Source organism: Melopsittacus undulatus, chromosome 10, assembly GCF_012275295.1.
Source record: "Melopsittacus undulatus isolate bMelUnd1 chromosome 10, bMelUnd1.mat.Z, whole genome shotgun sequence".
In the NCBI taxonomy this organism is placed as follows: Eukaryota; Metazoa; Chordata; class Aves; order Psittaciformes; family Psittaculidae; genus Melopsittacus; species Melopsittacus undulatus.
In genome coordinates this window covers 13,451,741-13,479,166 of record NC_047536.1, presented here as the reverse complement: position 1 = coordinate 13,479,166, position 27,426 = coordinate 13,451,741, and the positions used below count along the sequence as shown (strand labels likewise).

At 44.4% G+C, this 27,426-nt stretch overlaps 1 protein-coding gene across 6 annotated transcripts; it reads right to left on the bottom strand.

The window, feature by feature from the left end:
* Positions 1–888: 888 nt before the first annotated feature.
* Positions 889–26,331, bottom strand: P4HA2 (prolyl 4-hydroxylase subunit alpha 2). Of its 6 annotated transcripts, XM_034067024.1 has the most exons (17): positions 26,285–26,331; positions 25,249–25,350; positions 19,306–19,405; positions 17,752–17,848; positions 16,822–16,973; positions 15,155–15,292; positions 14,157–14,396; positions 12,303–12,508; positions 11,354–11,530; positions 7,578–7,648; positions 7,257–7,356; positions 7,000–7,053; positions 4,642–4,701; positions 4,508–4,573; positions 2,398–2,466; positions 1,861–1,957; positions 889–1,127 (listed from the first exon to the last, which is right to left on the bottom strand). In XM_034067024.1, the coding sequence occupies exons 3-17, from the start codon at positions 19,385–19,387 to the stop codon at positions 1,057–1,059; spliced, it is 1,680 nt and encodes a 559-aa protein (XP_033922915.1). In that variant the 5' UTR covers positions 19,388–19,405; positions 25,249–25,350; positions 26,285–26,331; the 3' UTR covers positions 889–1,056. The 6 variants fall into 6 exon arrangements, with proteins under 6 accessions (XP_033922915.1, XP_033922913.1, XP_033922910.1 ...); XM_034067022.1 differs by lacking the exon at positions 4,508–4,573; XM_034067019.1 differs by lacking the exon at positions 4,642–4,701.
* Positions 26,332–27,426: the final 1,095 nt, after the last annotated feature.

Below are 27,426 nucleotides of genomic sequence, written 5' to 3'. Positions count from 1 at the left end.
TTTCTGAAGCATCTGCCTATTTCCCCATTACTTTTCCCATTTATTATTAATTTTTTAGCAATTAATTGCCATTTCTTCTGAATTGTAATTCAGAAATGGGATCTCCTTTCCATCATGGACAAGACTGTTCTCCACATGTTGCCTTGTGGCCATTACCAACATGCCAACAAAGCAAAAAGGCAAAGGAGAATCTATATCCTGATGTTCAAAGGGCATAAGCATTCCCAGCTGTCTCAAGGGCAAGACAAAGATCTGCTCACACGCCATTCAACTGACTTCAATAATAGAGTCAAGAGTTGTCAACACCTTTGAAGGTTTTGGAAGGCTTCAGAGTCTAAGTGTTTGCATCAAAACCAGGCAGTATCCACAATAACGAAGTTAACATCACTTCTCCTGAGTGTCACTATACAGCCCCTCTGCTCCCAGGATGCATTATAGTTTCAATACATAAATTAAACCTTTCCAGGTTCTACTGAAGGTGCAACAGTTCTGTGTCAAGTGCAGGAGTCTTAAATAAAACATTGCCCAAAACCACCATGTATTTTCTATGGAAAAAGGGAAACAAAGCAACAGACCTTCAAAGGAAAAAGTAATGGCCCCCTGCTCCCTTATACATAGCAAGGACACAGAGTAGAGAATCACTTTATGGAAAGAACATTTATTTCTGGTTCAAAACCTGTGATCCACAGAAATAAAATAAAATCAACATGTACACAAAATTAAACAAACAACCCCAAACCAACTTTGGCTCAAAAAAATATTTAACATCCAAATCCTCTGAGGTACAAAAGGCACAAGACCAGGCACCCAAACATACCAAATGCACCACTACTACAGAGAAAGTTGGGAGGGCAGAAGGCATGGAAATGACAGCAACCAAGACACAAGTGTGTGAACAATGCCATTTACTTCCTTTCACTGTTACATATTTTGTTGTTCTTTTTTTTGGTAAAGTGCCAGGGCTCTTGGAGAAAAAGATGGATCATTTCTTAGAAATGAACTGGAACAGACAACAGTAGAAAGGGAGACAAACAAAGGCCTGCAGCAGGTTGGGTTTCAGTCAACCTCTGTTCTCCCACAAGGTCTTAAGAACTCGTTTCCTCTCTCGTGAAACCATTTGTTTGACACTGTGGAAAAAAGGATGTGCAATTAACTACCACCATATAACCAGTGTGTGCATCACTGCAACCCAGATGGTTACTGCAAGTAAAGTCTCATCTCTCAACCTGACCATCCCTGCTTATGCTTCTCTATCCATCCACAGGAAAGGCATAGGAAGATGCAAAGGGCTGGGGAAGAAAACATCTTTCCAATTGCACAATTTAGGGATGAACAGTGTATTGTGGGTCTGGTATTTATAGGTCTGCCACTCCAGGGGGAATACCCTGGATGCTAGGGAAGGTGGGTATGGGATGACATGAAGCTTGAAAAGCCTTCAGCAGTTAGCAGAAATCCCCAGTGCCCAGACACCTGCATTTACCTTTAAGGAACTCTCCTCCTTTTGCAGTTAAAACTAAGCACAAGATTTTGTAGGAACAGACCTGGCTCTAGTCAAATGGTAATTCAAGTCTTCCTGATGCTGATACCCTACACAAACCCAGGGGCATTCTTATACACTTTGTGCTGCCATTGACACAAGTGCATTAGAGAACCTACAGCTGAACAATGCAGCTGCTTGATACTACGTGATACTGATGGGGGGAGTTCTCATTATGGCCAAATTACTCCAGCAGCAACAGTAGCAAATTACTCCAAACAGCAACACCCAGGTTATTAAAAGCTGTTGTAAAGGTTCAGTGTGTCACTGGCTCTGCATACATAAGCCTTCCTAGGTTTTGCTCCTAAAGCATTATTACTTACCCCATTTACACCCTACTAGTACTGGACAAGCTGCGTGCCTTGTTCTATAATCACCCTCTCCACTTCTGAAAAGGTTGTACCAAAACACTGCTGTTCCCTGAAAAGTAAAACCAGACCTGGGTTAGTCAGAACCTGGACAACAGAATTATTCAGGTTACAGTAAAGGAGAGCAGGGAAATGCCTTGAATGCTTTTATGAAGCACTTCAGCATAGGCCACCATATGATAACACACAGACTCTGTTAGTCCCACTCTATGAACTCAGCCATGCGCAGAGTTGAGAGCTCTACCTGCATACAAGTTTTCGTTAACAGCTGTACACAGACACTGCTCATGTTACACATTGTAAAATAAAGGTAGCAGCCCTGCAGACTCCAAGACCAGCTTAGAGCTACCTTGATACATAGCAGCCTATTCATCAAGATGCAGCAAACAGCACTTTGTCACATCAGTGACTTTTAAATGGATGCAGGACTGTATTGAAGAAGATGAGACCATCAGGAGAGAGAAGAAATCAAGCGAACGCATTCAGACTCACCTTCTTGGGCCATATTGCTGCCCCAAAATCTGGGAACACCGTAGCTCCTCCAGCTTCTACATCACTCATCTGAGAAAACAAAGTCCACAAACTCTGTCCATTTACAAAGCTTTTCGTACATGCAGTCCCACAAGCAAGAGTGCCCAAGCCCTGATAGAGATTCCTGCTTGCACCTCTGTGGAGGTACCAATGAGGAAAGGATGCTCTTCAACCAGCATGAGCTGCAGAAGTAACAGTACCTGCTATTGATGGCTTTTGTTCAGCATTTCATCTACATTATATATAACCCTTTGGACAATCAGCCATCAGAAGCTGTGTACCTGCAGTGTTAATGAACTGGTGCTCTAGAACAAGGGAGAAGATTCAGAGTCAAGCAGCTTCAAGAATTGCATTCCAGTTTATGATCCAATTAGGAAAACAAGTGTCTGTTAAACCACAAGCTTCCTCATAAATTGAAACCATGTCTTTGGAACTGATGCTTGTGATTTAGTTCATGCATCTTGGTCAACCGCTACAAACCCTACACAAGTTATTAGAAAGCCTCACTTTCTGCACTGTTTCTGTGCTGTTCACCAGTGATGTTAAGCCACTTCAAGTGCTTTATGCAGCTTAAGCTTCAATACATACAGTTATGTGACTCTAAAGAAAAGCATGTATCTTTATACTTTGCCCTACTACACTGGAATGAATTTAACCCTATTGAATTCATCAGTAATGATGGATGGCTACAGACTCTAGACTTGACCCAAAACCCAAAGTTCCTTATAAACACTCCTATTAAAAGAATTATTTCTACATATTTCAGGAAGCTTTTGATCAGATTCTAATTAAAAGAAACAAATGAGTCAGATCCAGCTCCCACTAAAACCAGCAAGACTACTATTAATACACTCCCCACATTCTCTACAATAACTTGGATTTCTGTTTAAGGAGATGTTATTACCACTCTGGTGTCCTCCTGCTTGGTACCTACAATAAAAGGGCATATGATGCCATAGGCGCACAGGTTTTTGGCCCTTCCAACTAGAAAGCATGTACATGCAACTTTGCAAGTTAATAGTTACGTCTTAGCAACACAACCACTCTTTTTAGTAGGGTGTTGGGACACGTATGGTATCTTCCAGACAAAACATACAAGGGTAAATTGCCTTTGACCATGTACAACTGGCAGAGAATAAGGTACAGATCATTTGCTTTAAATCAAGGCTTGTCTAAAAGTCTAAGAAACAGAATACAGATTGAGACGATTTGAAATCAAAGCCTTTTTTGCAGCAGACTTTCACAGCTGCTCATCTTGTCTGGATTCTTGTTTGGGAGATTATTTCCTCCTCCTGCCATATCAAGTTGAAAGTATTTCTGGCTGTTTTGAGCTGTATTTCACACAAGAAAACCACTCAGCCATAAATATTCATCAGAGTATTATCAATTACTGATAAGTATAGGCTGATAAAATACCAGAAGACTACTGTGATCAGACATCAGGCCACTAGTATCAGTGACAGTTCTGCTTGATCCTGGTGTACATGGTCTGGAGGCTGTACCACACATGCAACTACTGGACCTTTTCAATTCTGCTCTTGAAACCCACTTGCTCCAAGGTTATTAGCTATGTCTCCTCCATTTGCTGAAGCAACAGCTATGCTGGAGTGACTTCAGCTTTGACAGACAGCTAAAACAGAGGCTGACAGACTACAACATCAAGTGCTGTCAAACAGTGGTGAAATAACATGACCATCTCAATGTGGCTGATGGTCAAACTCTCAAACTGCACACCACATGAGTACCTCAAGCACTTGCCTTTGAGAAATAAGCCAAATTCTCCTCTCCCACCAACAGGACTCCAATAATATTAAATATTTCATGGTAGGGGATAGTACCATTCCCCAAAAGGGGAAGCCAGGTCTTGTATTCAGACTTTCTGTTCTGAGGTTAAAGAGGTTAAATACCACCAGAATTCTCTCAACTCAGATGAGACAGCACCTGATGCTGCAAGAACAATGCAGTCCCTGCTTCCAGATGCCAGGGAATCTCTACAGATAACCAACTGCACACGCTGCAAACAAGATGCTGCTAAAGTGACACTCAATGGACAAAGGATCAACATACTTACATAGTTTAAAAAAGTGGCCACACGATTTCCAGTCCCTAACCGCTTGAAAGCATCTGGCTCATCTTTCTATAAAATTAAATGAGAGTAACTGCAACCTCCAAGCTCACAGACAGGAGACAAACAGAGGTACTTACATAGTTAAGAAACGTCGCTAGCCTATTTCCTTCCGATTTGAGTGTGCTGTCAAAGGGTCGCTGTAACAGACAATAACTTTAACCCAAGTTCCAGACAGGCTCACACTAGAGTTACATACGTGTAGCTCTGCAGAGAGATCCTTAAGGCCAATTTAAAGAGTTGGAATTGAGAGGGGCTATTGATACAGGTCAATGTTAAAGCCATTACAAATCACAGCCAGGGTGCAGAACTGCATGCACAGAGCAATCAAATGCTATAGGAAGAAGAAGCACTGAAGCAGTTCTTAGGGCAGAAGAAAGGTTTTCAAGGCCTGTGCCACTGACATTATCCCATTGAAGTTAACAGCCCATTAGTGTAGTGGACAGTGATCCAAAGTCAACAACTGAGGTGAAAATGAAAACCTCATCTTCAATGGCTTTAGATAATACACTTGATTCTTGTAAATGTAGTAGTGACTTGAAGAAATGCTTTAATGAGAAAATGCAGGTTTTGCCAGCAGGCAAAATTGTAGAACAGTAATAGTGCATTTCTTTTAGGTGGTTACTTGTTTAGGTCTAAGCACCACATCAAAAAGATCAAATTCTCTTTATTCTGTAAGAAACACCGAGTTTTGTTTGTTGAAGTATGAGATCACGTTGGTGCCAGTTTTGAAGCGGAAAGAACATCTAGAACACCAATGTGTGTGTGCCTCTTCCCTTCAAAAACTGCAGTTGAAAGTCTATTTACATTACTCATAGGACATAATTTCAACCAGGAGACATTAAGGTGCAGTTTTCTACACAAAACCATAATCTTTTAACATTTAAAAGAAGAGAAACCAGTATTAAAGACAAACAGCAAAGAAATCCACAGCTGCTATCTCTAAGATGTTATAGCTTAATCTACTTGATGTATATTTCAAGAAATAAAAGATCTTTCCTGAAACTGGGTTATAAAAACCAAGACTATCTGCATATGCAGATTCAATTCAAAAAAGACAACCTAGCAGCACTGAGATGTATTCAGGCCCAGCCATGCACTTGTGAACCTCAACAACAAATGACTTCTCTACCTTTTAAGCAGCCCATAAACTCTCAAAGTTGTAATATGCAACTATTGACGTGTCCCTGTGTGAACTGCAAGGGAACAAAAAGCTACAGGGCTGATCAGGATCTGTGATGCACAGAGAGCCTGGAGGACCAGTCCAGAGCTATGGCAAATTCCATGGCTCCCTGAGCTGATGCCTGCAGCCAAGGTTATGTTCCAAGTGGAGCTCTGCCCCAGCTGCCTAACCCAAAAGCCAAGTCCACACTGGCCATTTTGATGGCTGAGGTCCTCAAGTTCAAAGGCTTTGAAGATAATTTAAGAGCATTTGCTTGATTCAGGAAATGAAGCAGTCTTTAAATTAACAGGAAAATTCTCTCAGCAGGCCAAAGCTAAGGAATCTGAGCTTCCACAGTGCAGAAATTCAGGATTGATTTGTTTTTATTACTTTAAACAGGGCTAAGTTGGGTGGCTCCAACTCTGCACTCAATTATCAGGTTGTGCTCTGGCTGCACTGAAACCTTCTACCAGCTTAAACCACTGGAACAGCCTGAGTTAAGCCAGATTCCATTGAAATGCCACAGTTCTGCTGGAAACCAAGAAATGAGGTGGATTTGATATCTGAAATTACCAGTCACCGTGGCTGTTCAGTAGGATTAGCATGTTCATAAACTGGTTTAGGGTAACAATGAATCTGTTCCTCTTTTCTCCCCACTTGCAGCAACCCAGAGCTGTTACCTGCAAGGCAGAGCCCTCTAGTGCCTAGTGTGCATTTGGCACCCACCAGCGGCAAGTTCTGCTCCCTGTACCACTGCCCTCCTGAACCCAACAAACCCTCTTCAGACCCTATGACTGCAGCCACACTGAGGGCTTTGGGACCCATGAAGACTTCCATAACAGCAACTTCTTTTGGAGGGATATAGAAGAGGTCTCCTCCTCATCCAGCTCCAGCAAAGAGCTTTAGAATATCCTCCTGAGGAGGACTCAGAACAACCCTGAACTCAGAAGCCTGATGGAACAGACTCACAACCTAGGGCTTGCAAACCTCAGTTTCCAAATGAGGTAATGGAAAGAGCGTATTTGAGTGCTGCAGGGCTGTCTTTTAGTGTCTGTGTACCGTGCAAGGAACCAAGATAAGCAGGCAATTTGCTCTTTCTTCCCTTGAACCTTCAGCAGAGAAGGCAGTGCAAAGGCTTTTCAAAAGTCATCATCCATCCATGCAACAGGACTATACATTAAGTTCTTTAACAGAAAAGAGTTTCGACAGTTTCTTCTTAAAACAACCTGCTCCCCCTCCCCACCCCACTAAGAAATAATTGACAGTGTGGTCTTACCCTAGAAAAATCGAAGTGTGGCTCATACTGCCCTCCCATTCCATAGTTGGCAACCTACAGCATGGAAGAAAGCATCAACATCTATTGAACTGCAAGCGACTGCTGCAGAAGACAGCATCTGCTCTCCAGAAATCCAAAACATGCTTTGAGAAAGAGCAGTGTGGCAAGACTGTTACCTAGGGCACACTTGATTTCCCTTTAGCTTGCCAGGAATGAGGTACATGCATGAGAAACAACCCAAGTACAAAGGCACCAACCTGCAGCAGTTCAGCTGTTTTCACCGTTAACCCTGTGATCTGCTGCATTCGTTGATTCACCTTGGCCACAACAGGATCATCATCTTCCTCCAGCCATGAGCTAGGACAAGGGAAGCATTGGAACATGTTATTTTGGAATGGCGACAACACCACCACCTTTCCTAAGGCAGAAGGATTCTCCTGCCCTCACTCAGATGGCTGAAAGAGCCATTTACCAGGCAGTTGTTGAGGAAGCTTTTGTTACATGCAGTTTTCAGCTGCAGGTAGCTGATGAGAGGCATTAAGCACAAAACCCTTAGAGCTGAACTCCTCCCTGCTTACCTTTTGGATACCCTGTAGCTAGCCACTGTAAGGACACCGGTTTTGGGATCACGCACTGTGGCTCGTGCCAGCTGTGTAAAAAAATCCCAAGGGGGAAGAAACACATCAGCTACACGTTAGGAAAGAATCCCCTCTCATCTTAACCAAAATCAACCCGATTTGCCCAACTTCAGTGTATCACTGGGTGAAGGTTATAGCTCCAACCTAGTTTGGTCTGATTTCACGCTAGTACAGGACATGCAGAAACACAAATGCAACCCATAACTGGCACTGGATCCTGGATAAGGAATCTGCACAAGCCATGATATTCATTAAATCCATGAGTGCTGCTTGCTCAACAGAGGTTCTGAGGGTACTTTCTTAAACAGCTGCACTCAATATGAACAAGAGGGAACACAAAAGTTAGCAATGTACAAAGCTCAGGCTCTTGGCAAAGAGAAAATCATTGGATATTCCATGAATTTAATCAGCCTGCTCCTCACATGGACTGAAAAAACCCACATTCTCAGATGAAAAACAGCAAGGGAACAAGTTACACATTATGGGCCAGGCAAATCCACAGTGGTAGAAAACTCCTGAGGGCACCTCTCAACGTTCCCATGCTCAAGATGTTCCTGCTGGGAGACGCCTGGAACACTGATTTCACAGAGACAGTTCGAGGCGTGTTATGACATTATGGAGGTAACTCTATAAAAGCACAGTCCACCTACACAGCTTAAACAGTGAGTTACGTATCACCAGTCAGCCACATCAGCACGTCTGTAGGAAAAGCCTGGATCTTGGCAAAGCTGTTGAGGTTTGCTGCGGTGTCAAAGCAATGGCCTAGCACTAGCATCACACAACGGGTCACTTAGGTTTGCTCCCTGCAGCCGAGAACAAGAACTGGGACATTCCTCTGACAGTAAACACAGACCACATCTAAGTTTAACCCCTGCAAACCACGAACACTTTAAATCCTGCCTCCTTCCTTCCACTTGATTATAGGTCACTGAAAGCCTTTTTTTGCTGCATTTTCCTCAGAGCATGTAGTCATTATTTCCTTCGGTTTTCCTCAAGTAAGCCTGCAGCCAGCTTCACAATCCATGTCAGCTGTCTCGTCCCTCATACAAGAGCTCTTGGCACAACTGTTGCTGCAATTCTGACTCACTGTTATTTTGTTCCAGATTCTCCTGCATAAATCACAACAGAAGAGCCAGGCTGACAATCTTGTCCTTCACTTGTACAATGAAGCATAGCTTTGGGATATAATTTCGCTTCCCAAGCTTTTCATTTTGCTGCCATTTTCAAGCTTGTATATGCTTGCTTGATTACTGCACCTAGCATTTGATCTAAATAAATGAGAACTAAACTAAACCTGACCACATTCCTTATTATTCCACAGCTCTTTCTGATCGGCAGGGTTCTTCAGTTAAGACATAAAACCTATGCCTCACTTGGTATAAACTGACTCCTAAATGTGAGGCTTCCTCTTAGAAAAGGTGGAGAAAGCAGCCTAACAACACACTTGCTGGGCTTTGAAGAACCATAACACACTGGACTGATCAGAAGCTTCACCCACTCTCCTCTTAGTCTTCATTTAGTTTAGCATGTGCCCCAATGGCTTTTCTTTCTGAAATCCTACCGCATTGAGCTCACAGATTATGTGTCCCCCCTCCATACCTTACTTTTGCCTCTTCGTGCCTATATCGTATGCTTGTATTTGGGGAATAAGGTTCTTGTACTTGCATAGCAGATCTCTCCCTATGCTGCCCACTTCTATAGAGTCCAGAATTGCCCTGACCCATCCCAGTCAGCTCCGAGGTATTGCCTGAGAACTTGGAACTGCTTTTTGGGCACTGGAGTGGAAGTGATTGCATTTTGCAAAGCGAGCATACAAAGCAACTTGAATATAGCTCCCCTCAATCACATACAGATGTTGTTTCTCTACAAAACAAGAAGTATTGGCAAGTGTAAAGTGCAGATAATGTTAAAAGTGCTTGGACCCAAGAGGAGAAACTTCTTGTAGATGTATTTTAGAACAAGGAAAGTGCTCATCTTTGAGCCCAAAACTAACAAACTACTTCAGAGCTCTGTCTGAGAGCTTCCATGATGGCTAACTAAACTTTCCTGGCTGAAATTAAGCTCTATTTATTAAGGACCATCTCAGCACAGGGCTTGCACTTTCCATTCCCTCAGCAGATCTGCAGGATTTAAAGCTATTCCTGCAACTGAGCCAAACAGGTTTAGAGAAGAGTTTAGAGAAAATGAGTGCTTTCAATTGAAAGCTTTAATCTGAACCTTAAGACTACAGTATTAACCTCTTAGAGGGACTAATCCCAGCTGTACACTAGGTTATATGAGGAATTCCTCTCACATTAGTAATATAAGCAAAACTCAGGGAGCAAGACTTAACTTTCCATAGAATTTCAAAGAAAAAGGGAAAAATAAAAATTAACAGCTGCCTTAGAGTGTGTTTAATAGAATAGATTAAATGATATGTTCTATCTTTCCATTTTATCTGAAGCTTGTGAAGTGTTACAGTATGATGCAATAGGAAAAACCCTCTCATTTCTAGAGGTGAGAGTCCTCAGCAAGACAGGAGTGTTCTGCCAACACTCCCATAGCTGGCTGGTAGTCACTGCAGTCCAGTGTCATAAACATCCCAAATTATTAATGATCTTCAGAAGCATCAGTTTCCCAAACTGCTGTTACTAACTTATGTTCACATTAAAAAACACACAGAGAAGGGTAATTCCTGACTGGAATTTTAGTACCACATTTCGTAGCAGCAGCTTGAAGAGCGCCAAAATGAACCATTCATCCATAAAAATGGAAGTGCTTGTCTTACAGGGTAAGGTGCAGCATCTACAACCGACCTCACAGTTATACTTCTGCCAGGAAGGGAACAGACAGGAAATCCCACCTCCAGAAAACCCAGACAAGGTAATTACAAGCTTTGCATTTTTTTGCTGCTTTTTGGTGTGCCGTCATCAGAATTGACATCGTGAATAACAGGAATTGCATCAGAACCAGGGTTCCTACTCCAAGCTGCTGCCTTTGAGTTGGATCTACACTTGACATACTAGCATATCCAGATGGAAAAGTCAGATCTGAAGTGCTCGGGAGCATTGTGTAGTCATCTAAGGACTCTGACCTTCCTAAGTCCCAGACCAGGAATTACTTAAGAGCTCTGTGTTAACTGTATCACATTATTCCCAACAAGCAGTGTGTGGCTTCAGAACACCATGGTTCCACTCCTGGATGCACCACAGCATCTGAAGTGCCTTCCCCTGTGCAGGTCTAAGCTATGGTTTAAACAGAAGTAGTGAATTCCAGGTTACCTGAAGTAAAAAAAACCCTGGAACTCTAGATATTCTTCTGGCACAACTTAAAACCAGCATTTCCTCCCATTTCTGCTGGTATTTGGGCTTTAGCTTTCTTTTGAAGTTCAGCTCCATTTCAAAAGGCAGACTTCAGCTATATCGGACACCTCCATCACTGTCAGCCAATTGGCCACCTATTTTACAGGTCTAGTCCCTACTTTCCTAAAAGGTTTCCAAGCCATTTACTGAAAACTTTGCATAATTAAGTGCAACAATGCATAAATACCTTCAGGAGCCTGGGCTCTATGGTCCTACATCACCAGGCAGTTTCGAAATCGTTCCCCTTAGGCTCACAGCTGCAGTGTATCATCTGTAGTATGAAACCAGATCTTTCAAATCGTTTGCCTATTCTTGACTAGGAGATTAAAGCATGGAATTAGCAGTCATTAGTGAGACGGAAGACGGAAAACTTACCCTTGGCTTAGCTAGCTGTTTGATTTTCTCAATCTCTTCATCAGACATGACATCATAGTATCGTACAATGTGAGGGCTATCCCATTCATCTTCTTCCTTGAAGGGAGCTATGAGCAGATGAGGGTTTCTGTTTCCATCATGATACCTACAAAACAGCCTTTTCTGTCTTCGAGGCGTCTGGAACAAGATGCCAAACAGCACATTGTTTGCTCAACCACTTTCCATGAACTTACAACAGGTAAGACACAAAAAGAGAGCAAGCTTCAGGCCACAAACACCGTAAAAGCCATCAGCAGACAGCAAGCTTCAGAGGTAAGCATGGATGATTCTGCAACTCAGTGCAAATAAAACCCCATACACCACTCCAGATACCACTGAGACCAGCTGAAACACCAACCTTACGGAGAATCAAATCACAAGAGGTTACAGATTAAGCAAATGACTACATAAAGAGCCAGCTGTAAAAGTCTGCTTCTTATAATTAAGACTATGCGGATGGAATGGGTTCCTTTCCCTGCACTGTGAATTTAAAGCCATGTTTGTCAAGAGGTACTGGAGACTTGCCAGCTGAAATCATCACCCCAAAAGGGCATTTCTAAGATGCAAGAAAGAGGGAATAATGTGATTCTCAAGTGTGGCAAAGCATAACCAGCTCTCAGTGGAAAAAGCCTCCTGTACATTTCGACAGTCAGCATTTGAAATGGCTGAGCAGACAGACTGAGGAGAATCAATTTTCAATGCCCTTTAAGAGGTACAGTTCAGCACTGCTTTTCTGTCTAGGATTAACTAAAGGTAGAGAGGCCAAGATACAAATCTCAGCCTGGGGAGAGCTACGTTATTATTTTTCTTAGGAAAACAGCTTCACAGAAAGCAAACCTCCCCATGTCCCACCAAGCTCCATCACCCTCGTGCAAAGGCAGCAGGCAGGAAATTCTTGCCTTTCTCTTACCATTTTTACCCCTTCACCCCTGCAAAGGGCCTCATAGATATCACGCTCTGGCAAGTAGTCAAGAGGCCTCTCGTAGGCACCACTTTGCACCACCGGTTCTGTTGTTGTCATGGTCTTGTTTGACTTCTCTTTCTCTTCCTCCCTCTCCTTCTCCAGCAACTTCTCAAAGTAGCGCAGATTACTGCCTGCCCTCTCATGAGTACTGTCTTCATGGGGAGAAAGACAGAACCAGGCAGTTAAGTGATCTCAGTTAATACAAACAAGTCTTTTTAGCGAGACAGCAAAAACTCTTTCATTCTTAAAGCATTATCAGGCTACCAAAACCACCAGCTCCAGTCTGCACTGAAAAGCAGCACAGGGAAGGCAGCCATAGTCTGCAAAAGAATCTTTTCTGGAAGGACCCATCACAAAATCTGCATTCCAACAAAAAGAGGAGGTTTTGGTGTTCACATCGTTGCTTTCCTCTCAACTTTTCTGCCCAGTTCTACCCAAGATAAGCAGAGATCAAGCTAGTCCATTTTTTGCACTCCTGCTCTCCACCATGCTTCTCATCTGCACCGCACCAGCATGCTTTAATCAAGGACTGCAGAGTTCCAGCTACAGACTTCAGTCTCAAATATGCCCTCCAAAGTCAGGAAGCCCAGAAGGACATGGTGGTGGTCACTACCAGCCCACCTGCAGCACCCATCTCTAGATGCTTGCAACAGGATTATATGGAAGGTATCCTGCACCACTAACAACATTGGGAACTATCATTATATTAATTGATGTATTAATGATGGCTGGTATGAATCAATAAACATCATCATCAGATCTTTATCCAGCAAAACCAAGAAGGGACAATTCCCTGCTCACCAATGCTTCTGGACACTTGCACCTAGAACAGTTTCTTTCCTTCTGGCCTTCCCAAGGCCATTGTGCTTATCTTGCAGAACTAACCAAGAAGGCCACTGAAATAACCTCTCATTAGGGCTCAAGGCTAATAGTGGCCAGATGAGGAAGTTGAGACAGAGCAGAGGAAGCTGCTGCTCCCATGGGGACTGCTAAGTCTGTTCCACTGTTTGGTGCTGATAAGGATTTACATTCTGCTACCAGTGTTAAGCTGTATTGCAGAGGGAGCTACATTCAATATTCATATTCTTGTACATTTTAATCTATGGATCCCAGTGCCTGCAGGAATACTGATACTTATTTTTCAATAGAAAGGCTTCACCCACACTCAGGGTGCAGTTAACATCTAAGCTAAGAACCACTACTGATTAAAAAATACAAATGCATAACACAGTAGATGTTAACTCTAATTGGGGAGGCTAAACCTTTCCAATGCCGGAAGCAGGCAATGTTGGATAGGAAGCAATGCTTATTTGGTTACTCAAGAGACAGCTAGAAACAGACCAGAGATAAAAGGAGGTTTTAAGAAACTCAATCTGTTCTGGGTATTCAGTAATAAATACTCTAAGAACTTAGGCAAAGTATTCTTCTGCCACCAAAGAGCACCCAGCACTCAAGAATAAAGGGGAATTTGTGCAGTCAATGGGACTTCAGAGAAGATACAGCACTCTACTTAAATCTGGTAGCCCTGATCACCACTTCAGACAACCTGACCAAACACATCTCAGGACACTGAAGCAAAGCACACAGATCCTGCAGCCAGACACACATCTGATCACAGGTAATAACAGCACAGACTATAAGATAACTTGTTAAAGATACTTCACATGTAAGGAGACTGGTTTTAACCCCAGGTCATCTGGCACCCTTCCAATCAGCTCACCCATACAGACTCATGGCTGTTCTGGGCTTGGCTGCTGGCACCACTCCCCAGTGCTCCAATAGCAGGTCTTTTGTTCTTACCAAGGGATATCAGCCGCCTGGTTAGCTCCATGGCTCTGTGCAAATCCCCAAACTGGAAAACAGCATAGCTGAGATAATCTAGGATCTCCACTTTGCTGACTGTCGTTTCCTCCCCTTCATCATGCTGTTTTAAGGCTTGTTCCATCCACAGTACTGTGTGATAGTAGTCTCCATCATTGTAAGCTGTCTTCCCCATACCAAAGCAGTCACCTACTGTCAAATAGGACCTGTATTTCGTTCCTAAACCCAGAAAGACAGCATATTAAGGAATATCAATAAACACACTTCTATCATCCAAAAAGGCTTCTAAAAGGCAATGCTTCAGAGTTAAAGATTAAATTCTATCCTAATTCTGTGACATTAACTCCTTTGGAAACCAAAAGAAGTTTAACAGACATTAATGTTAAGCTACTGTGTTTTTTCCCTGTAGACAAAACAGAGCAGACCAACAGCTTAACAGGTTTTACTGAACCTACAAACACTGTTAGATGACCAGAGAAGCCTGACTACATCCAGAGCTGGCTTCTTTGCTCTTTACTGAAGATGCAAATTTCTGTGTGTAAGCCAGCTGATGGTTATTTAGACAAACTGGGTATCCATTTGCCTGTATCTGCGCTGATTTCCAGTTGCTCAGCAGATGCACAAAGACTTCAAATTAAGTTCACTTTTAATAACCTACATATAATAACTGAAACTGTTTTGCCAGTTCACCTACCTGCACTCCAATGAAGCCTATGGAGTTTTAAACAGTGCATTGCTAGCAACCATGACCTGCTCCAGTAAGTCTCTTACAAGCAGCAGCAACATTTATCAGGGCTCAGCTGCCAAAACACTGACTCATCCCAGTATACCTAGGGATTGCCCAAAACATCTCAGTGGGGCAAAACCTGTTAATCCCCATTTCATAGATAAAGAATAGGAGCGCAGTCACTCAATAAAAGCTTCCTTGGAAAACCACTTCCTTCCTCATAAAGGAAAAGAGCCCTCTGTGCACTTACCTGGTAAGTTGCCTCGAGAGAGAGTTTCAGGATCCAGTTTGTACGTGTCCTGCAAGCGCATCAGAGCCTTCGCAGCTCCAGTCTCATCTTCTTCCGTTGGGAAGAACTGACGCTGAATTGTGAGATTTGCGATAAAGCCTTTGCAGTGAAAGGGAAAGATTTAACTGTCAGCACGTGAGTAAGTATTAGTACGGGATTAACACAGAAGAGGAAGCATCTGCTTAGTTTTGGGAATGGAGATGCAAATAATCCAGGTTTAAAGCCTCTCATTATACTCTGAAGATATGAAAACACTGTTTTCTGTCCCATTTTGAGAACACCACTTGTGAGCAAGAGATAAAGGATAAAGATCTAAACCCTTCAGTTTTCTTGTGCCACACAATCACTAAAGTACAATGTGAATCTAATGATCTTAAGTTTTCATGCTAGAAAGAGACAAGAAAATTAACAGCTTTCATCAGTTTGCTTGCAACATCAATCCACACAGACAACTGCGGATCATAGCACTAAATGATGATTTCAGACTCTGTGCTCCAGCATCTCAAATGGCAGCTCAGGGGGCAGAGACCCTCATCCAGAATCCCCTAAGTCCAGATAGGACCTTACTCAGTAAGAGGCTCACAAGTAAGATCAGAAAGCACTTAGAAATGGAATTAAGGGTACTACATAAATGTATCAAGTTTACACAACAGGTTGTTTGGGCAGATGTGGGGCCATCAACTGAAAGAAAACAACCCAACCACTTCCAAGTCATACAGCAAGCAGAACTGGGAAAGGACACCTTGCAAAAAGGATTAGACAGAAGTACCCAACAGAACTGAGTAATTTATTTCCATCTCGGATGCCTATTCCAAAAAGCAATAAAAATCTTGGCTGAAAAAACCTTCCAACTAACCTAAACTTTGGCATATGCAGAGCAGAATGGGAAAACATGCAGTGTTCTGCCTAAAAACATAGCCTCTTCTCCCTTACTTACAAGGAGTCCAGTGAAAATAAACCTCCATTTAAAAAAATAAGCTCTGGAAGGAAATTCAAGCAGGCACTGACAATAGGATGCAAAACCAAAGATAACTAATGGAAATGCTTGATTTAGGAGGACAGGTTTACAGAGAGCAACTCTTTATTACATTATTATCTACAGACTGACTACAACATCTGTCACTTCTGAATGCTGGGCCTGATACAAATTGCTCTAATAATTCAACATGTGTCGCATTTTGATTCTTAAATCTTATCTACTCATGACTGTGGTTGAAAAACAATGGTCACCAACAGAAGTACCAGACCGAGAAAGCAATGAGTAAGTTTATATATATATATAAAGAACATAAAGCTCAAAAAGAGGGACAAAACAATGGTTGCCAAACATAAAGCTCAAGAACAGGGACAAAACAATGGTTGCCAACACAGGTGACAACTTCAGCATACCCCATTCTTCCATTTTCCTCAAACAAAACTAGTAACAGTTTGAGTCCTCACTGAGATGTGCTTCAGTGGCAGCTTGCACTCACTTGGGGAACCAGTCACCAAGAGTCCTTACTTTAAATCTCAAACTTGGCAGTAATATTTAAGCCACAGCTGCATTTGCAGCTCTCCAAAACACACAGAGGATAAGCAAGTCTGTTGTAAGGCTGCCTCTTGCTATCCTGTCTCCTCTAACTCCTTACCATTCGTTGTATCCTGAAGAACCAGGTTTTCCAATTCCAGCCAGTCAGTATTTAAACGCTTCACCAGCTTATATGCATTTACAGGATGTGCCAGGTACCCTTCTGGATCTGAGGCTGATTTGCTGGTCAGCACATCCAGTTTTTCAGCCCAGCTGGAATAAGAAGGGTACAACTGAGTCTGAGAATGATTTATGAATGCATGTCTTCCTTCTTAAGTCATTCTAATTACACAGCTAAAATCAATTTATTGCTGCTTTTGCCATTGTAACCAGCCTTCAAGCTTTCAACTTCACATGGATAAAGTGAATTCCAACTGATTTAATTATAATAGTCTTTTTACTTTAAAAGGTATTTGTAAACCTATTATTTTAAACCTTATTAAAGTAGGATGCATCCCACTTGCCGTAAGTCTTAGCCATCAGTCTTCAGCATGTCCAAGATGTGCTATAGCCAGGATGGCAACTGAGGAGAACAAGGCAGGAGAGCTGCCCCTGAGGGCAATGCCAACACAGAAAAGCAGCCAGGGATTTTGTGTGCACTCCACAAGATGCCACTGGCACACTTTGCCATTATAAGCAGTGCTACCCCAGGCAGCAGAACGCTGGCACTCGGAGGCATTCAACTCACATGGAGGAGCCTCTCCTGCTTCTCCAAGGGAACAGTGTGATGCTACAAGGACAGGGAAGAATAGGAAGAGCCCAGCAGACAGGTTCTAAACATGAAGATGAAGATTAAACAATACCTGAAGCAGGGCCCCCTCTTTGCAGGTTTATGGGAATTATAAGCAAGTTAGTACCTCAGGTCTCACTGTGATTAACTACTGAGGGAGTACAAACACAATGTAGCAGCAAAGAGTAGTGACAGGTACAGCATAATAGAATACAGACAAGCCATTTTATCACCCTTCATTACACAAACCTCTCCACCTACCTTTTTATCTGAGAGAGCTTGCTCTCTTCTGCTCTGATATAGTCCTTTAAAGACTGTACCAGGTCCTTCTCCGCATAAATCAGGTCTGTCATTTGACCTAAAACCAGGAGTGTGAGCAAATGTTAATCAGAGCTAAGAAAGGAACAATTTCCAACAACACAGAAGACAGACTGGAAATGCTTTAGGGCTGTCAAAACCACCACAAAACAGACAAGTTAAGGGTGTGCACTTCAGCACCCATAAACCACAGAAGCTGTTATATCCCCAGGTGTGATGTTCAAAACCTCCCAGGGGCCTTTAAAATCCCACCTTCAGTGGCTCACACAGCTCTGCTGTGACCCCTCCATTGCCTCCGAGTTTCTTATATACAATTGTGATGCTAGAACTATCAAAAGAAAGGTTTGACATTAATACAGCCATTGAGTCAAAGCAACAAAAGATCCAGGCAGTTACTATATGTAGAATAGATGCTTTGGATACAGAGTAGGTCACACTATTAAATTATTCACTTAACCACTGGCACCACTTAAATTTACAACTTTTCAATGCAAATAACTGTGGAAACACATTAAATACAGAGGCATTTCAGGCTACCATGTACAGACTGACACAAACACACACTCGCTCCTGATGGGCGTTAGTGGTAATTGCTGGCATGTCAATGTTAATTGCTATGACAAACTCTGATTTCAAAGACCAACCACTGAAAGACCAGATGAGATTCCTAACTGCAGCCACAGCTTTAGTTTCAGCATTCTGAAGTAATTATTAATGAGGCATGATTAAGTAGATGGAAGTCAGCAGGCTGTGCTATTTCCAGAGCTGGGGAAGAAACCACCAGGAGTTTTGAGTTTTGCCATTCACAGGCAGTTCCATTGAGCTCAGAGCATGTTATGGAGCACAGCCTGTCATAGTTAATCTCCAGCATGTTTACAGGGGAGAACTCCCCACGTTATTCCACAGGAAAACATTAGAGCAAATCACCATAGACAACTCCATTGGTGCTTACTTTTAGGCTCTACCACAACCATTAGAATACAAGAAACATTAGAATTACATTACCACAAACATTAGAATACAAGAACTGACAGTTTACTTGGAGCATTTATAACAGTGTGAATTCCTCAGGATTTACTCAGGTCCTACAAAAGTGGGGTATTAATTTGTCCCTTCTGACAGCTAACTCCGACTTAAAGACAGGAGATTTCAGCTTCTGTCGAAGAAAATATTTCACATATTTATCACTTCCATTCTTTTCCTAAATCCCATTCAGGACTCAGCTTCTTAGCAGAAGGTTTGTGCTCTGTTCAGGATGGCAGCAGGTACGTGAGACACAGGCACTGCCTTATTTTACTGACAGAGCCCCCAGAGACTTGTGTATCATGGCTAACAGCACATTGTTATCATCAACTGCAAATGTTGCACTGACACAAGACTTGCAATGCAGAACAGCATCAAGGATGCAAAAGGGTGGCTTTTCCTAATACAGACAGGGCTTGACACTGACAGTTGCACTGACTACATCACAACATCGTGCATCGGTTCTTTCCATACCTATGGATGTGAAGAACTCCGCTTCTGTGTGCCAGATCAGGAGAATCCAGGTAAAGAACACCAGCTGCAGCCTGGGCTTCATCTTCCAAACAGCTCAAACCTGGAACAAATTAAAAGGAGAATGAGGAGTAAAACTTACTGACTTCTGAGGAAATAAACCCCATAGCATGGGGGGTGGAACCAAGGTCCCCTCCAACCCAAACCATCACAGGATTCCAAGATCTTCATCTTCTGTCATTTCATCTCATGGAAAATTCCTTGAAAGACCAAATTCTAATCAGTAAAGCTGAAAAAAGAGTAATCTTCAAGCACAGGAACTGTTACTTTACAACCTCAAATGCTGTCTTGTCTGCTCATTGGGATGTACATGGAAGACACTGCAGTCCATGAGAGAAGTGGTCTACTGTCCACGGAGATAGTGAGAACAGGGCAAGCTCCATGCCTTCCACATCATGCATAGTTATAGCAGGCAAACAGGAGAGTACACAAGGCTGAATTCTCTTCCAGTAATAATACATGTCTAAATTAAATGGTCAGACTTTTAACATGCTGTAAAACTCAGTTATATAAAAGCTGTCTCAAAAGAAAAATAGTGGGAAAGCCAAAGAGAGGAACAAAGCATTCTGTAGTGTGGCAGCGGTGGTTGGAAAAGCTGAAAGTGAAATTTCCAGCTCCGCTTATTCAAGATGCCTCATCCCAGCACACTGGTCCTTGGACATGGTCCTTATGGCTTCTGTATTCCAAAGGCTGTGCCAGGTTTGAAACCCAGGCCCTCAAGATGGTGGCTGGAAGCAGACTGTTGTGTTTCCAAGAGCACAGCCCGCTGAGGGCATGAAGGGAAAGCCCATCTGAGCAGACAGGCAGGTGGTGGAGGAGTGCAGAAAGGGATGTGAGGTCTGCACGGAAGAGCCTCCAGGGACCTGTGCTTTTCCCGGTAGATCTGACTGATGACCAGGATGGCCTCTTCCAGGAAGTTCATGAGGAGCCCGCCCTGCACTCAGAGCACCCAATGCACACAGGAGCTGCCTGTTCACAGAGCAGGAACCCTCATGGCCAGCCCACACAAGCACTGCTGCGCAGTGAACCCTGAGCTCCCCTAATACCCATGCACACGCACAGTGCCAAAAGGAAGATCCCAACTGCTCACCTTAATTCATGGATTTCTTTTCCTACCCAGTGTAACTGGGTTAACTTTTCAATGGCTTTAACCAGAGGAGAGACTGGGATGAGCTCTTAGGCAGAAGCTCTTCCCTGTGAGGGTGCTGAGGCGCTGGCACAGGGTGCCCAGAGAAGCTGTGGCTGCCCCATCCCTGGCAGTGCTCAAGGCCAGGTTGGACACAGGGGCTTGGAGCAAGCTGCTGCAGTGGAAGGGGTCCCTGCCCATGGCAGGGGTTGGAACTGGAGGAGCTTTGAGGTCCCTTCCAACACAAACCAGGCTGGGGTTCTATGATTCTACAAAACTTGAGGCTGGAAATGACCACTTGCAACCTGCTCTTACTCCAATTATGGTAACCAACATGTAGCTGTTTGGGGCAAAATGGAATCACTTAAATCGGATGAGAAAGGGTAATAGAGGGGAGAAGGGAAAACACGTTGAATGTGAACGGCAAACACCACCAGTAATGCAACCATCAATAAGAACAATAGTAAAAGCTCTGTTCCCTGTATTATCACACAGCAAGATGACTGCTTGAATTGCTTTGGAAACCTCTATAAAGAATCAGACACATTTACCCCAACAGTCTGCAAGCATGAGTAAGCAGGAAAGTGTCTCACAGCATCATAATAAAGTCTTCTTCTTTCCCTCTTCTGTTTCTCACCCCCCTGCAAACCACATATTCCCAAACTGCTTGTTTAAGTTAGTTCAGAACCAGTACATGGGTAATCTGAGAACTGAGTAAAGCTGAATGAACCGTACCACGCAGAGGTCTGCCAATACTAAAAGCCACAATAAGTGATGTAGCAGAAAGCACAGCAAGTCAGGAACAGTTGGGAAGTGCATTAATTTGGATATATTAAGCCACAACTGTCCATCTGCACTGCCTGTCATCATTTCACTGAGTGCTTTTCTGGATGTGCTATACACAGCCTGGCAAAACAATTACAAGGGAATCTTCCAGTTAAAATAACACAACTCGACATCCTCCGCCCTGCACCTCCCCACCATGTTTTCGCATGGCTGAGGATATCTGCCAAGAACACTTACTACAGCTCGCAGCTTGTCTTTACAGCAGATCTTTAACAGCTTCGCCATCCTACTCACAATCACTTGAGTCAATAAACAGAAACCTCAGCAAACAGAGAAACGGGCTCTTGCTTGCACAAGTAGGACACCTGGCTGCAGGGATTTCATGCTGTTTGGATGCATTCTTTTCACAGCTGTTACTTGGGGAATCAGCACAAATAATGACTTAAAGGAGGCTGAGCATGATGCTAGAACCACATTCTTGGACAGCACGAGCACGTATGCACACACACACACACATGCCCATCCCATCATAGCTAAACCATCTGCTAACAAAGAGGGTAAGCGGCAGAAGAGACATTAGCACCTCCTACCTCAATAACAAAGGCAAATCGATATAAAGCCAGTGTTTTATTCAGAGAATGGAAGAACCCAGTTGCAGAGAAATGCCAGGTAAGAAGTCTGTGTAGGATAAACACTGCCTACATTCCTGGCTTTGTTTCAACAGCATCTCCCAATGAAGAAGACATCCTGCTGGACACGTGAATTTAGGATCTCCTTTCATTTCAGTGAGCATAGAGACATTCCTCTGCAACAGACTGAGCAGAGACACTGCGTTCAGTCCAGCCTTGGGCTACAAACTCCCTCCCCATGCTGAACTGACAGCACACAGTTCCCCTTGTCCTGAACTGGGGCTGTCAGCCCAGGACAAGCAGCACACTGCTCTGGCTCATCAGGCTACATCAAGTGCCATCAGCACAGCGATGCTAACGCCATGTGTACCTCCAGAGATGAGCACTTACACCACTGCTTTACCTGCGAGACTGCTCTCTCTGCAGTGAGAAGCTGTTTCATCAACACTGATAGAGGAAAACTTCTCTGCATGCACTAACAGATAATTAGTTTTGCTCCTTTCCTTCCCTTCCATGTGCCCAGCCAGCAGAGCTGAAAAGCAAACCAAATGTAGTACAAACACTTCTTTGAGTATAAGCAGTGAATCATTGCTCCCATTGGAATGATGCTGTCAGGCTTCAGGAGCCACTGGCAGAAGGGAAAAAGTTTCTTCTAGACAAAATGAACCAGGATGGGACATTTTCTCCACCATTTAGACCAAATTCTTTATTAAGCTTCCTAAAAATTCTCAATCAAGAAGATACAAAACCATGGACCTGAAGCGTAAAAGAAGAGCTGCCTGCACACCTACCAGGGTTATTGGTTTCTCACCCATATGAATTCCATATTCAGTCACAGGGGACTGAAGCCAGCTCCCACTTGAGCCAAAGGAAGGGCTTTTCTTCAGGTCAGAAGAGGAAACAAATACCCATTAGTCACCCAGTCCCTCTGGGACTCTCACTTGTGATTGAACTGATAGGCTGCAGACTCTTTTGTATACCACAGAACAGGAGCATGATCCTCACAGAGCATTCCTTTAGACAAGAGGCTCCATGCTGAAGCCCTGAAAACACCAACACACCCCTGTTTACCCCACAAAAAGAGCCTGAACTATCACAGTACAACCACTTACAAGCTGATGCTGCAAGTAAGGGTTACAGCTGCCTCCTGTGCTTGCCTCTGCTATTAAAGACACCTGGAAAATCACTGCTAGAATCCCTCCCTCCACATGTCTCTAAATTTGAAGCATCTTGGTGAAATCTAACAAGCAAATGACTACTTTAGAGTCACCTCAGGCCACAGATGGATTCTTGGTGCAGATACAGTCGAAGCCCACACGCCAGGCTCTTAAGAACAACCCATCCTCAAACAGCAATTTGAGGTTGGACTCTTGGATGGGGCAGATCCATCTGGGGCTTCTCCAAATACCAGCACTTTCCACCCACTGTTATTGCTTGCAGACACAGGAGGAAGTAGTGAGCTGGCTGTGCAGCTGGCTTCACCCCCTCCAGAGCTTCACAAGTAGGCAACAACTTGCTATCAGTACTGAATTCTGCAGATAAGGCTAATTATATATTTAAGTGGGAAATACACAACAATACAATAAAGTGGAAGATTTTTACATACTTTAGGGCCAAAAGATGGGCTTAATTATAAACAGATTCTCAGGATGTTGCCAAGAGCTTCTCTCAATACCTCTCTAAGAAAAGCAGCCATAAAAACCATCCAGCTTGTAGCAGTATTTCAAGTCTTGCCTGCCACATTAGCCAGGAGAGGCCTGGCACATGATGGCAGCTACGAAACTACTTAAACCATTAAATCCTAAGGAAGCATTAAAGTTACCCTAAGCAAGCAAACCTTCACCACTGGCTGAAGACTTTGAAACAATTCAGGGCCAAAATTCATCATCTACATGAACTCAGATACTCCAGTGTTCAACCACGCCTCTGACCCAACGAGCTTTGGATTCCAGTGCCTGCCAGTGTCCCACACAGATCATGCTATTGTACCTTGAACCTCATGTCATGATTCACGACACTGCCAGTGCAGCATGCAGTGATTTACCTTGCTACAATGAGCCAGCTCTCAGCCATACCCAGGGACACACAAAGCATTGCTCCTTTTCAGCATTAGCTGCCTCCTTGCAAGTGAATTCTCTTCTCTCTTCATCATTAAATAACTGCTTCCAAGCTCCTTCCTCCAGTTGGATTTGCTGCTCAAAGCAGCTGATGCCAACATCACTACCTTCCCTTGCCAAAGGGTTTCATGTGCATCTGAAAACAATTATAATTGCCTAGCAAATAATACATGATTGCCTTGTATTTTGTAAGGCAACCCAACAGAAAAGGAGCACAAGTTGTTCATTTGCACACATTGACATGGATAGAGGACATTCACACAAAGCTGCATGTACTTCTAGTATAAAATAGCTTGTGTTACCTTTCACTATAATAACCACTTTAGAAGGTGTAATCATCTTGATTAGCTCCCAACAGGTTTTTTTAAACCATGGCAAAGAATGTTCCTTCCACACTCCAGCAGGCCAGAAAATCTGTGCTAGTCTAAGGCACAGCAGAGCTGCCTGCATTTTACCCTGCAGCATCTGCAAGCTCATCCCATATGAAGCAGCCTAGAGCCAAAGCCCACGCTGTTAGTGGAAACAGCAAGACTTCATGCTCTTTTTCCACTAGAGCTCATTCTTTCATCATTTAAGTTTTGACTGCATTTTTACTGTGCAAAGCCCAAAATTTTCGTATATTTCCCATAGCCTTCCATGTGCTCATATAGCATAAAAATCTTCCTGTTTAGACAGGTTTATGTCAGTGAACTGTTTCTTTCACTTAATATTGGCAATTTAATTAAAGTCAGACATTATCTCAGAGGTGCAGGGGTTGACTCTACTCCAAGATCGCTCCAGAACGTGCTCCCTACCACACTCCACATTGCCATTCCTCCGACATACAGAAAACCATACACAAAAATCAGGGCTAGTCATAGGAAAAACATCCATGTTTACAGCTTGCTGCTCTGGAAGCTTGCCAATATGCACAGCATGGAAATTATAAACAGATTGGATTCCTGACTTAAACCTAGACTGAAAAACTTCTTACAGTAACGGGGGAATCATGCTCCCTCTGCTGTTACTGTCCTTGCAATACAGACTCATACTCGGCTCATGCTTCCTGCACTGCTTCCCAGAGGATGATTAGCTCCACGAAGAAAATCGTTGCTCAAGAAATGATGGCTTAAGCAAGAAGCAAAATTCTTGCCTGTGTCATTGCAAAGCTAACTTGTAACTGCAGAACAGCGTTCTGCCTGCAAAACACCACCGGACTTATTGGTTGCCCTTTGTATTTACCACATACCTACAGGATTATTTCCTAGGGCCGCAGCACCAGAAAGTCGAAGTATTATCCTGGTAAGGGCTGTTGGTGGCAATTCAGGTCAGCTTCGTCCTCACAGACCACCTATAAAATTAAGGAGCAAAAAGTGTGACAAAAACATCTCCTGGGAAAGCCCACCTTCAGTACTTAATACTAAGGTGATTCCCAGCTGGGAATACTGAACATCACGAGGTCAAACAGCTCCACATCCTCTTTCCTCCTGGCTTCCAGGTTACAAGGGCAGCTTTTGCTGCTTGAAATGAAGTTATTCCTGCCTGGTCAAGCGCATGTTTTGCATTACTATTGCACAGCAGGCTCCGGTGCCCGCCTGAGCTGGGGTAACACTCGAGGAAGTGCCTTCAGGCCAGGCTGCCCTCCGCTCCGCTGGCTCCTCGCCCAGCACATCAGTGCGCTTTACAAACACCAGGGCATGTGCTTTTGGGAAAACAAATCTCAGGTTAACCCAAAATGACATGGGAGTGGAACAAGCGGCGTTGGAACACCTTTATAGAGCTTAAGGCTTAATTGGGAGCCTGCGGCAGGCTGGAGGCGCACGTACAGCCGGCTATAGCAGTGACTCACAGTAACCTAAGCGGCACTATCACTCATATCTAAACCCAAAGAGCAGGGAAAAGGGGAAACCAGCCCAGCCACAGCTTTCACTGACACCACTTCCAACCTCGTTACCCAAACCCGGTGGTGCTTTGGGGATGTCACGTCGGGCACCCCCCGGGGAGGGGGTGCACCCCCCGGGCTGCTCACCCCGCACGGAGCCGCCGGACGGACCCGCAGGCACCCAGCACCGGGGAACGCGCTCCTCGGGGACCGGCGGAGCATGGCACCCGCGGCACCTCGAGGCTGGACCCCGCTTTCAAGCTCCCACCCGGCCGCCCCCCAAAAGCCCCCGCTCAGCCCCAGGGCTCCCGACCGGGACGGTCCCAAACCCGTCGAGGCCCCTCCGTGCTTGGGAAAGGGGAGTTCCACCTGCAGCCCCCCCACCGGACCCTGCCCCGCTCACCCGGCCCCGACCCGCTCCTCGCCGCTTTCTAGAACCGCCCCGGCCCTTCCAGCCGCGCCGCCGCCCGGCCGGACCCGCCCCCGGCCCGCTCCTATGGAGCCGCCGCCACGTCCGGAGCACCGCCCATAGCCCGGCCCCGCCGCCGTAGTGCAGCGAGGAGCGGCGCACAGCGCCCCGCGCTCCGTCAGCTCGGGGTGTTACCGGTTAGAGCCGGGCTCCGCAGGGGGGGCACACACGTTAAACACCGCTTGTACACCCGTGCTTTAGGAACGCTGCCTGCACCGCCCTGACAGCCTTGCTGCGGGCTGGCTCTGCCTGCGGCTCCGGCACTGCCGCTGAGCCAGAGGAGCTGGGCTGACTCCGTTGCTCAACATCTTCGTAAGCCTCAGGCAGCCGGTAGCCTCATAGGAGAAGGGAAACCACGTTTAAAAGGGAAATGAGAAGATGAGAAGATGAATCCCTTTTACAGGGATGATGCCTGTAGACACGGACATGTACTGACAGGACAAGGGAATGAATGGCTTTAACCTGCCAGAGGGGAGACTGAGATGAGCTCTTAGGCAGAAGCTCTTCCCTGTGAGGGTGCTGAGGCGCTGGCACAGGGTGCCCAGAGAAGCTGTGGCTGCCCCATCCCTGGCAGTGTTCAAGGCCAGGTTGGACACAGGGGCTTGGAGCAAGCTGCTGCAGTGGAAGGGGTCCCTGCCAGTGGCAGGGGTAGGAACTGGAGGAGCTTTAAGATCCCTCCCAACCCAAATCATTCCATGATCCCATAATTCTATAATCCCTGCACTGGCACCTCAGAACAGGGTGTGAGATTAAGGAAGGAATGATGGTCTTTGACTCAGGCAGGATGAGCTCTGCCAAGGAGCAGCACAAGCCCCTGCTGCAGTTCATGGCCTCATGACACAGTTGGGCAAGGACAGACTCCTCAATGTGGGCAGAGACAGAGCTGAAACAAAGCCGGAGAAGATAATTTCCCAAGCTCACCAGAACATCCATCTCATTTACTTGCTTTCCTCTACACAAACCAGTGATCGTGAAGTCCTTTCCAGACCTAACTCTTCTATGATTCACAGCAATTCAGAGCAACCATCACCACTGCCAATCACAGTAACAATTACCTTAGCCAAAAATTATATCTT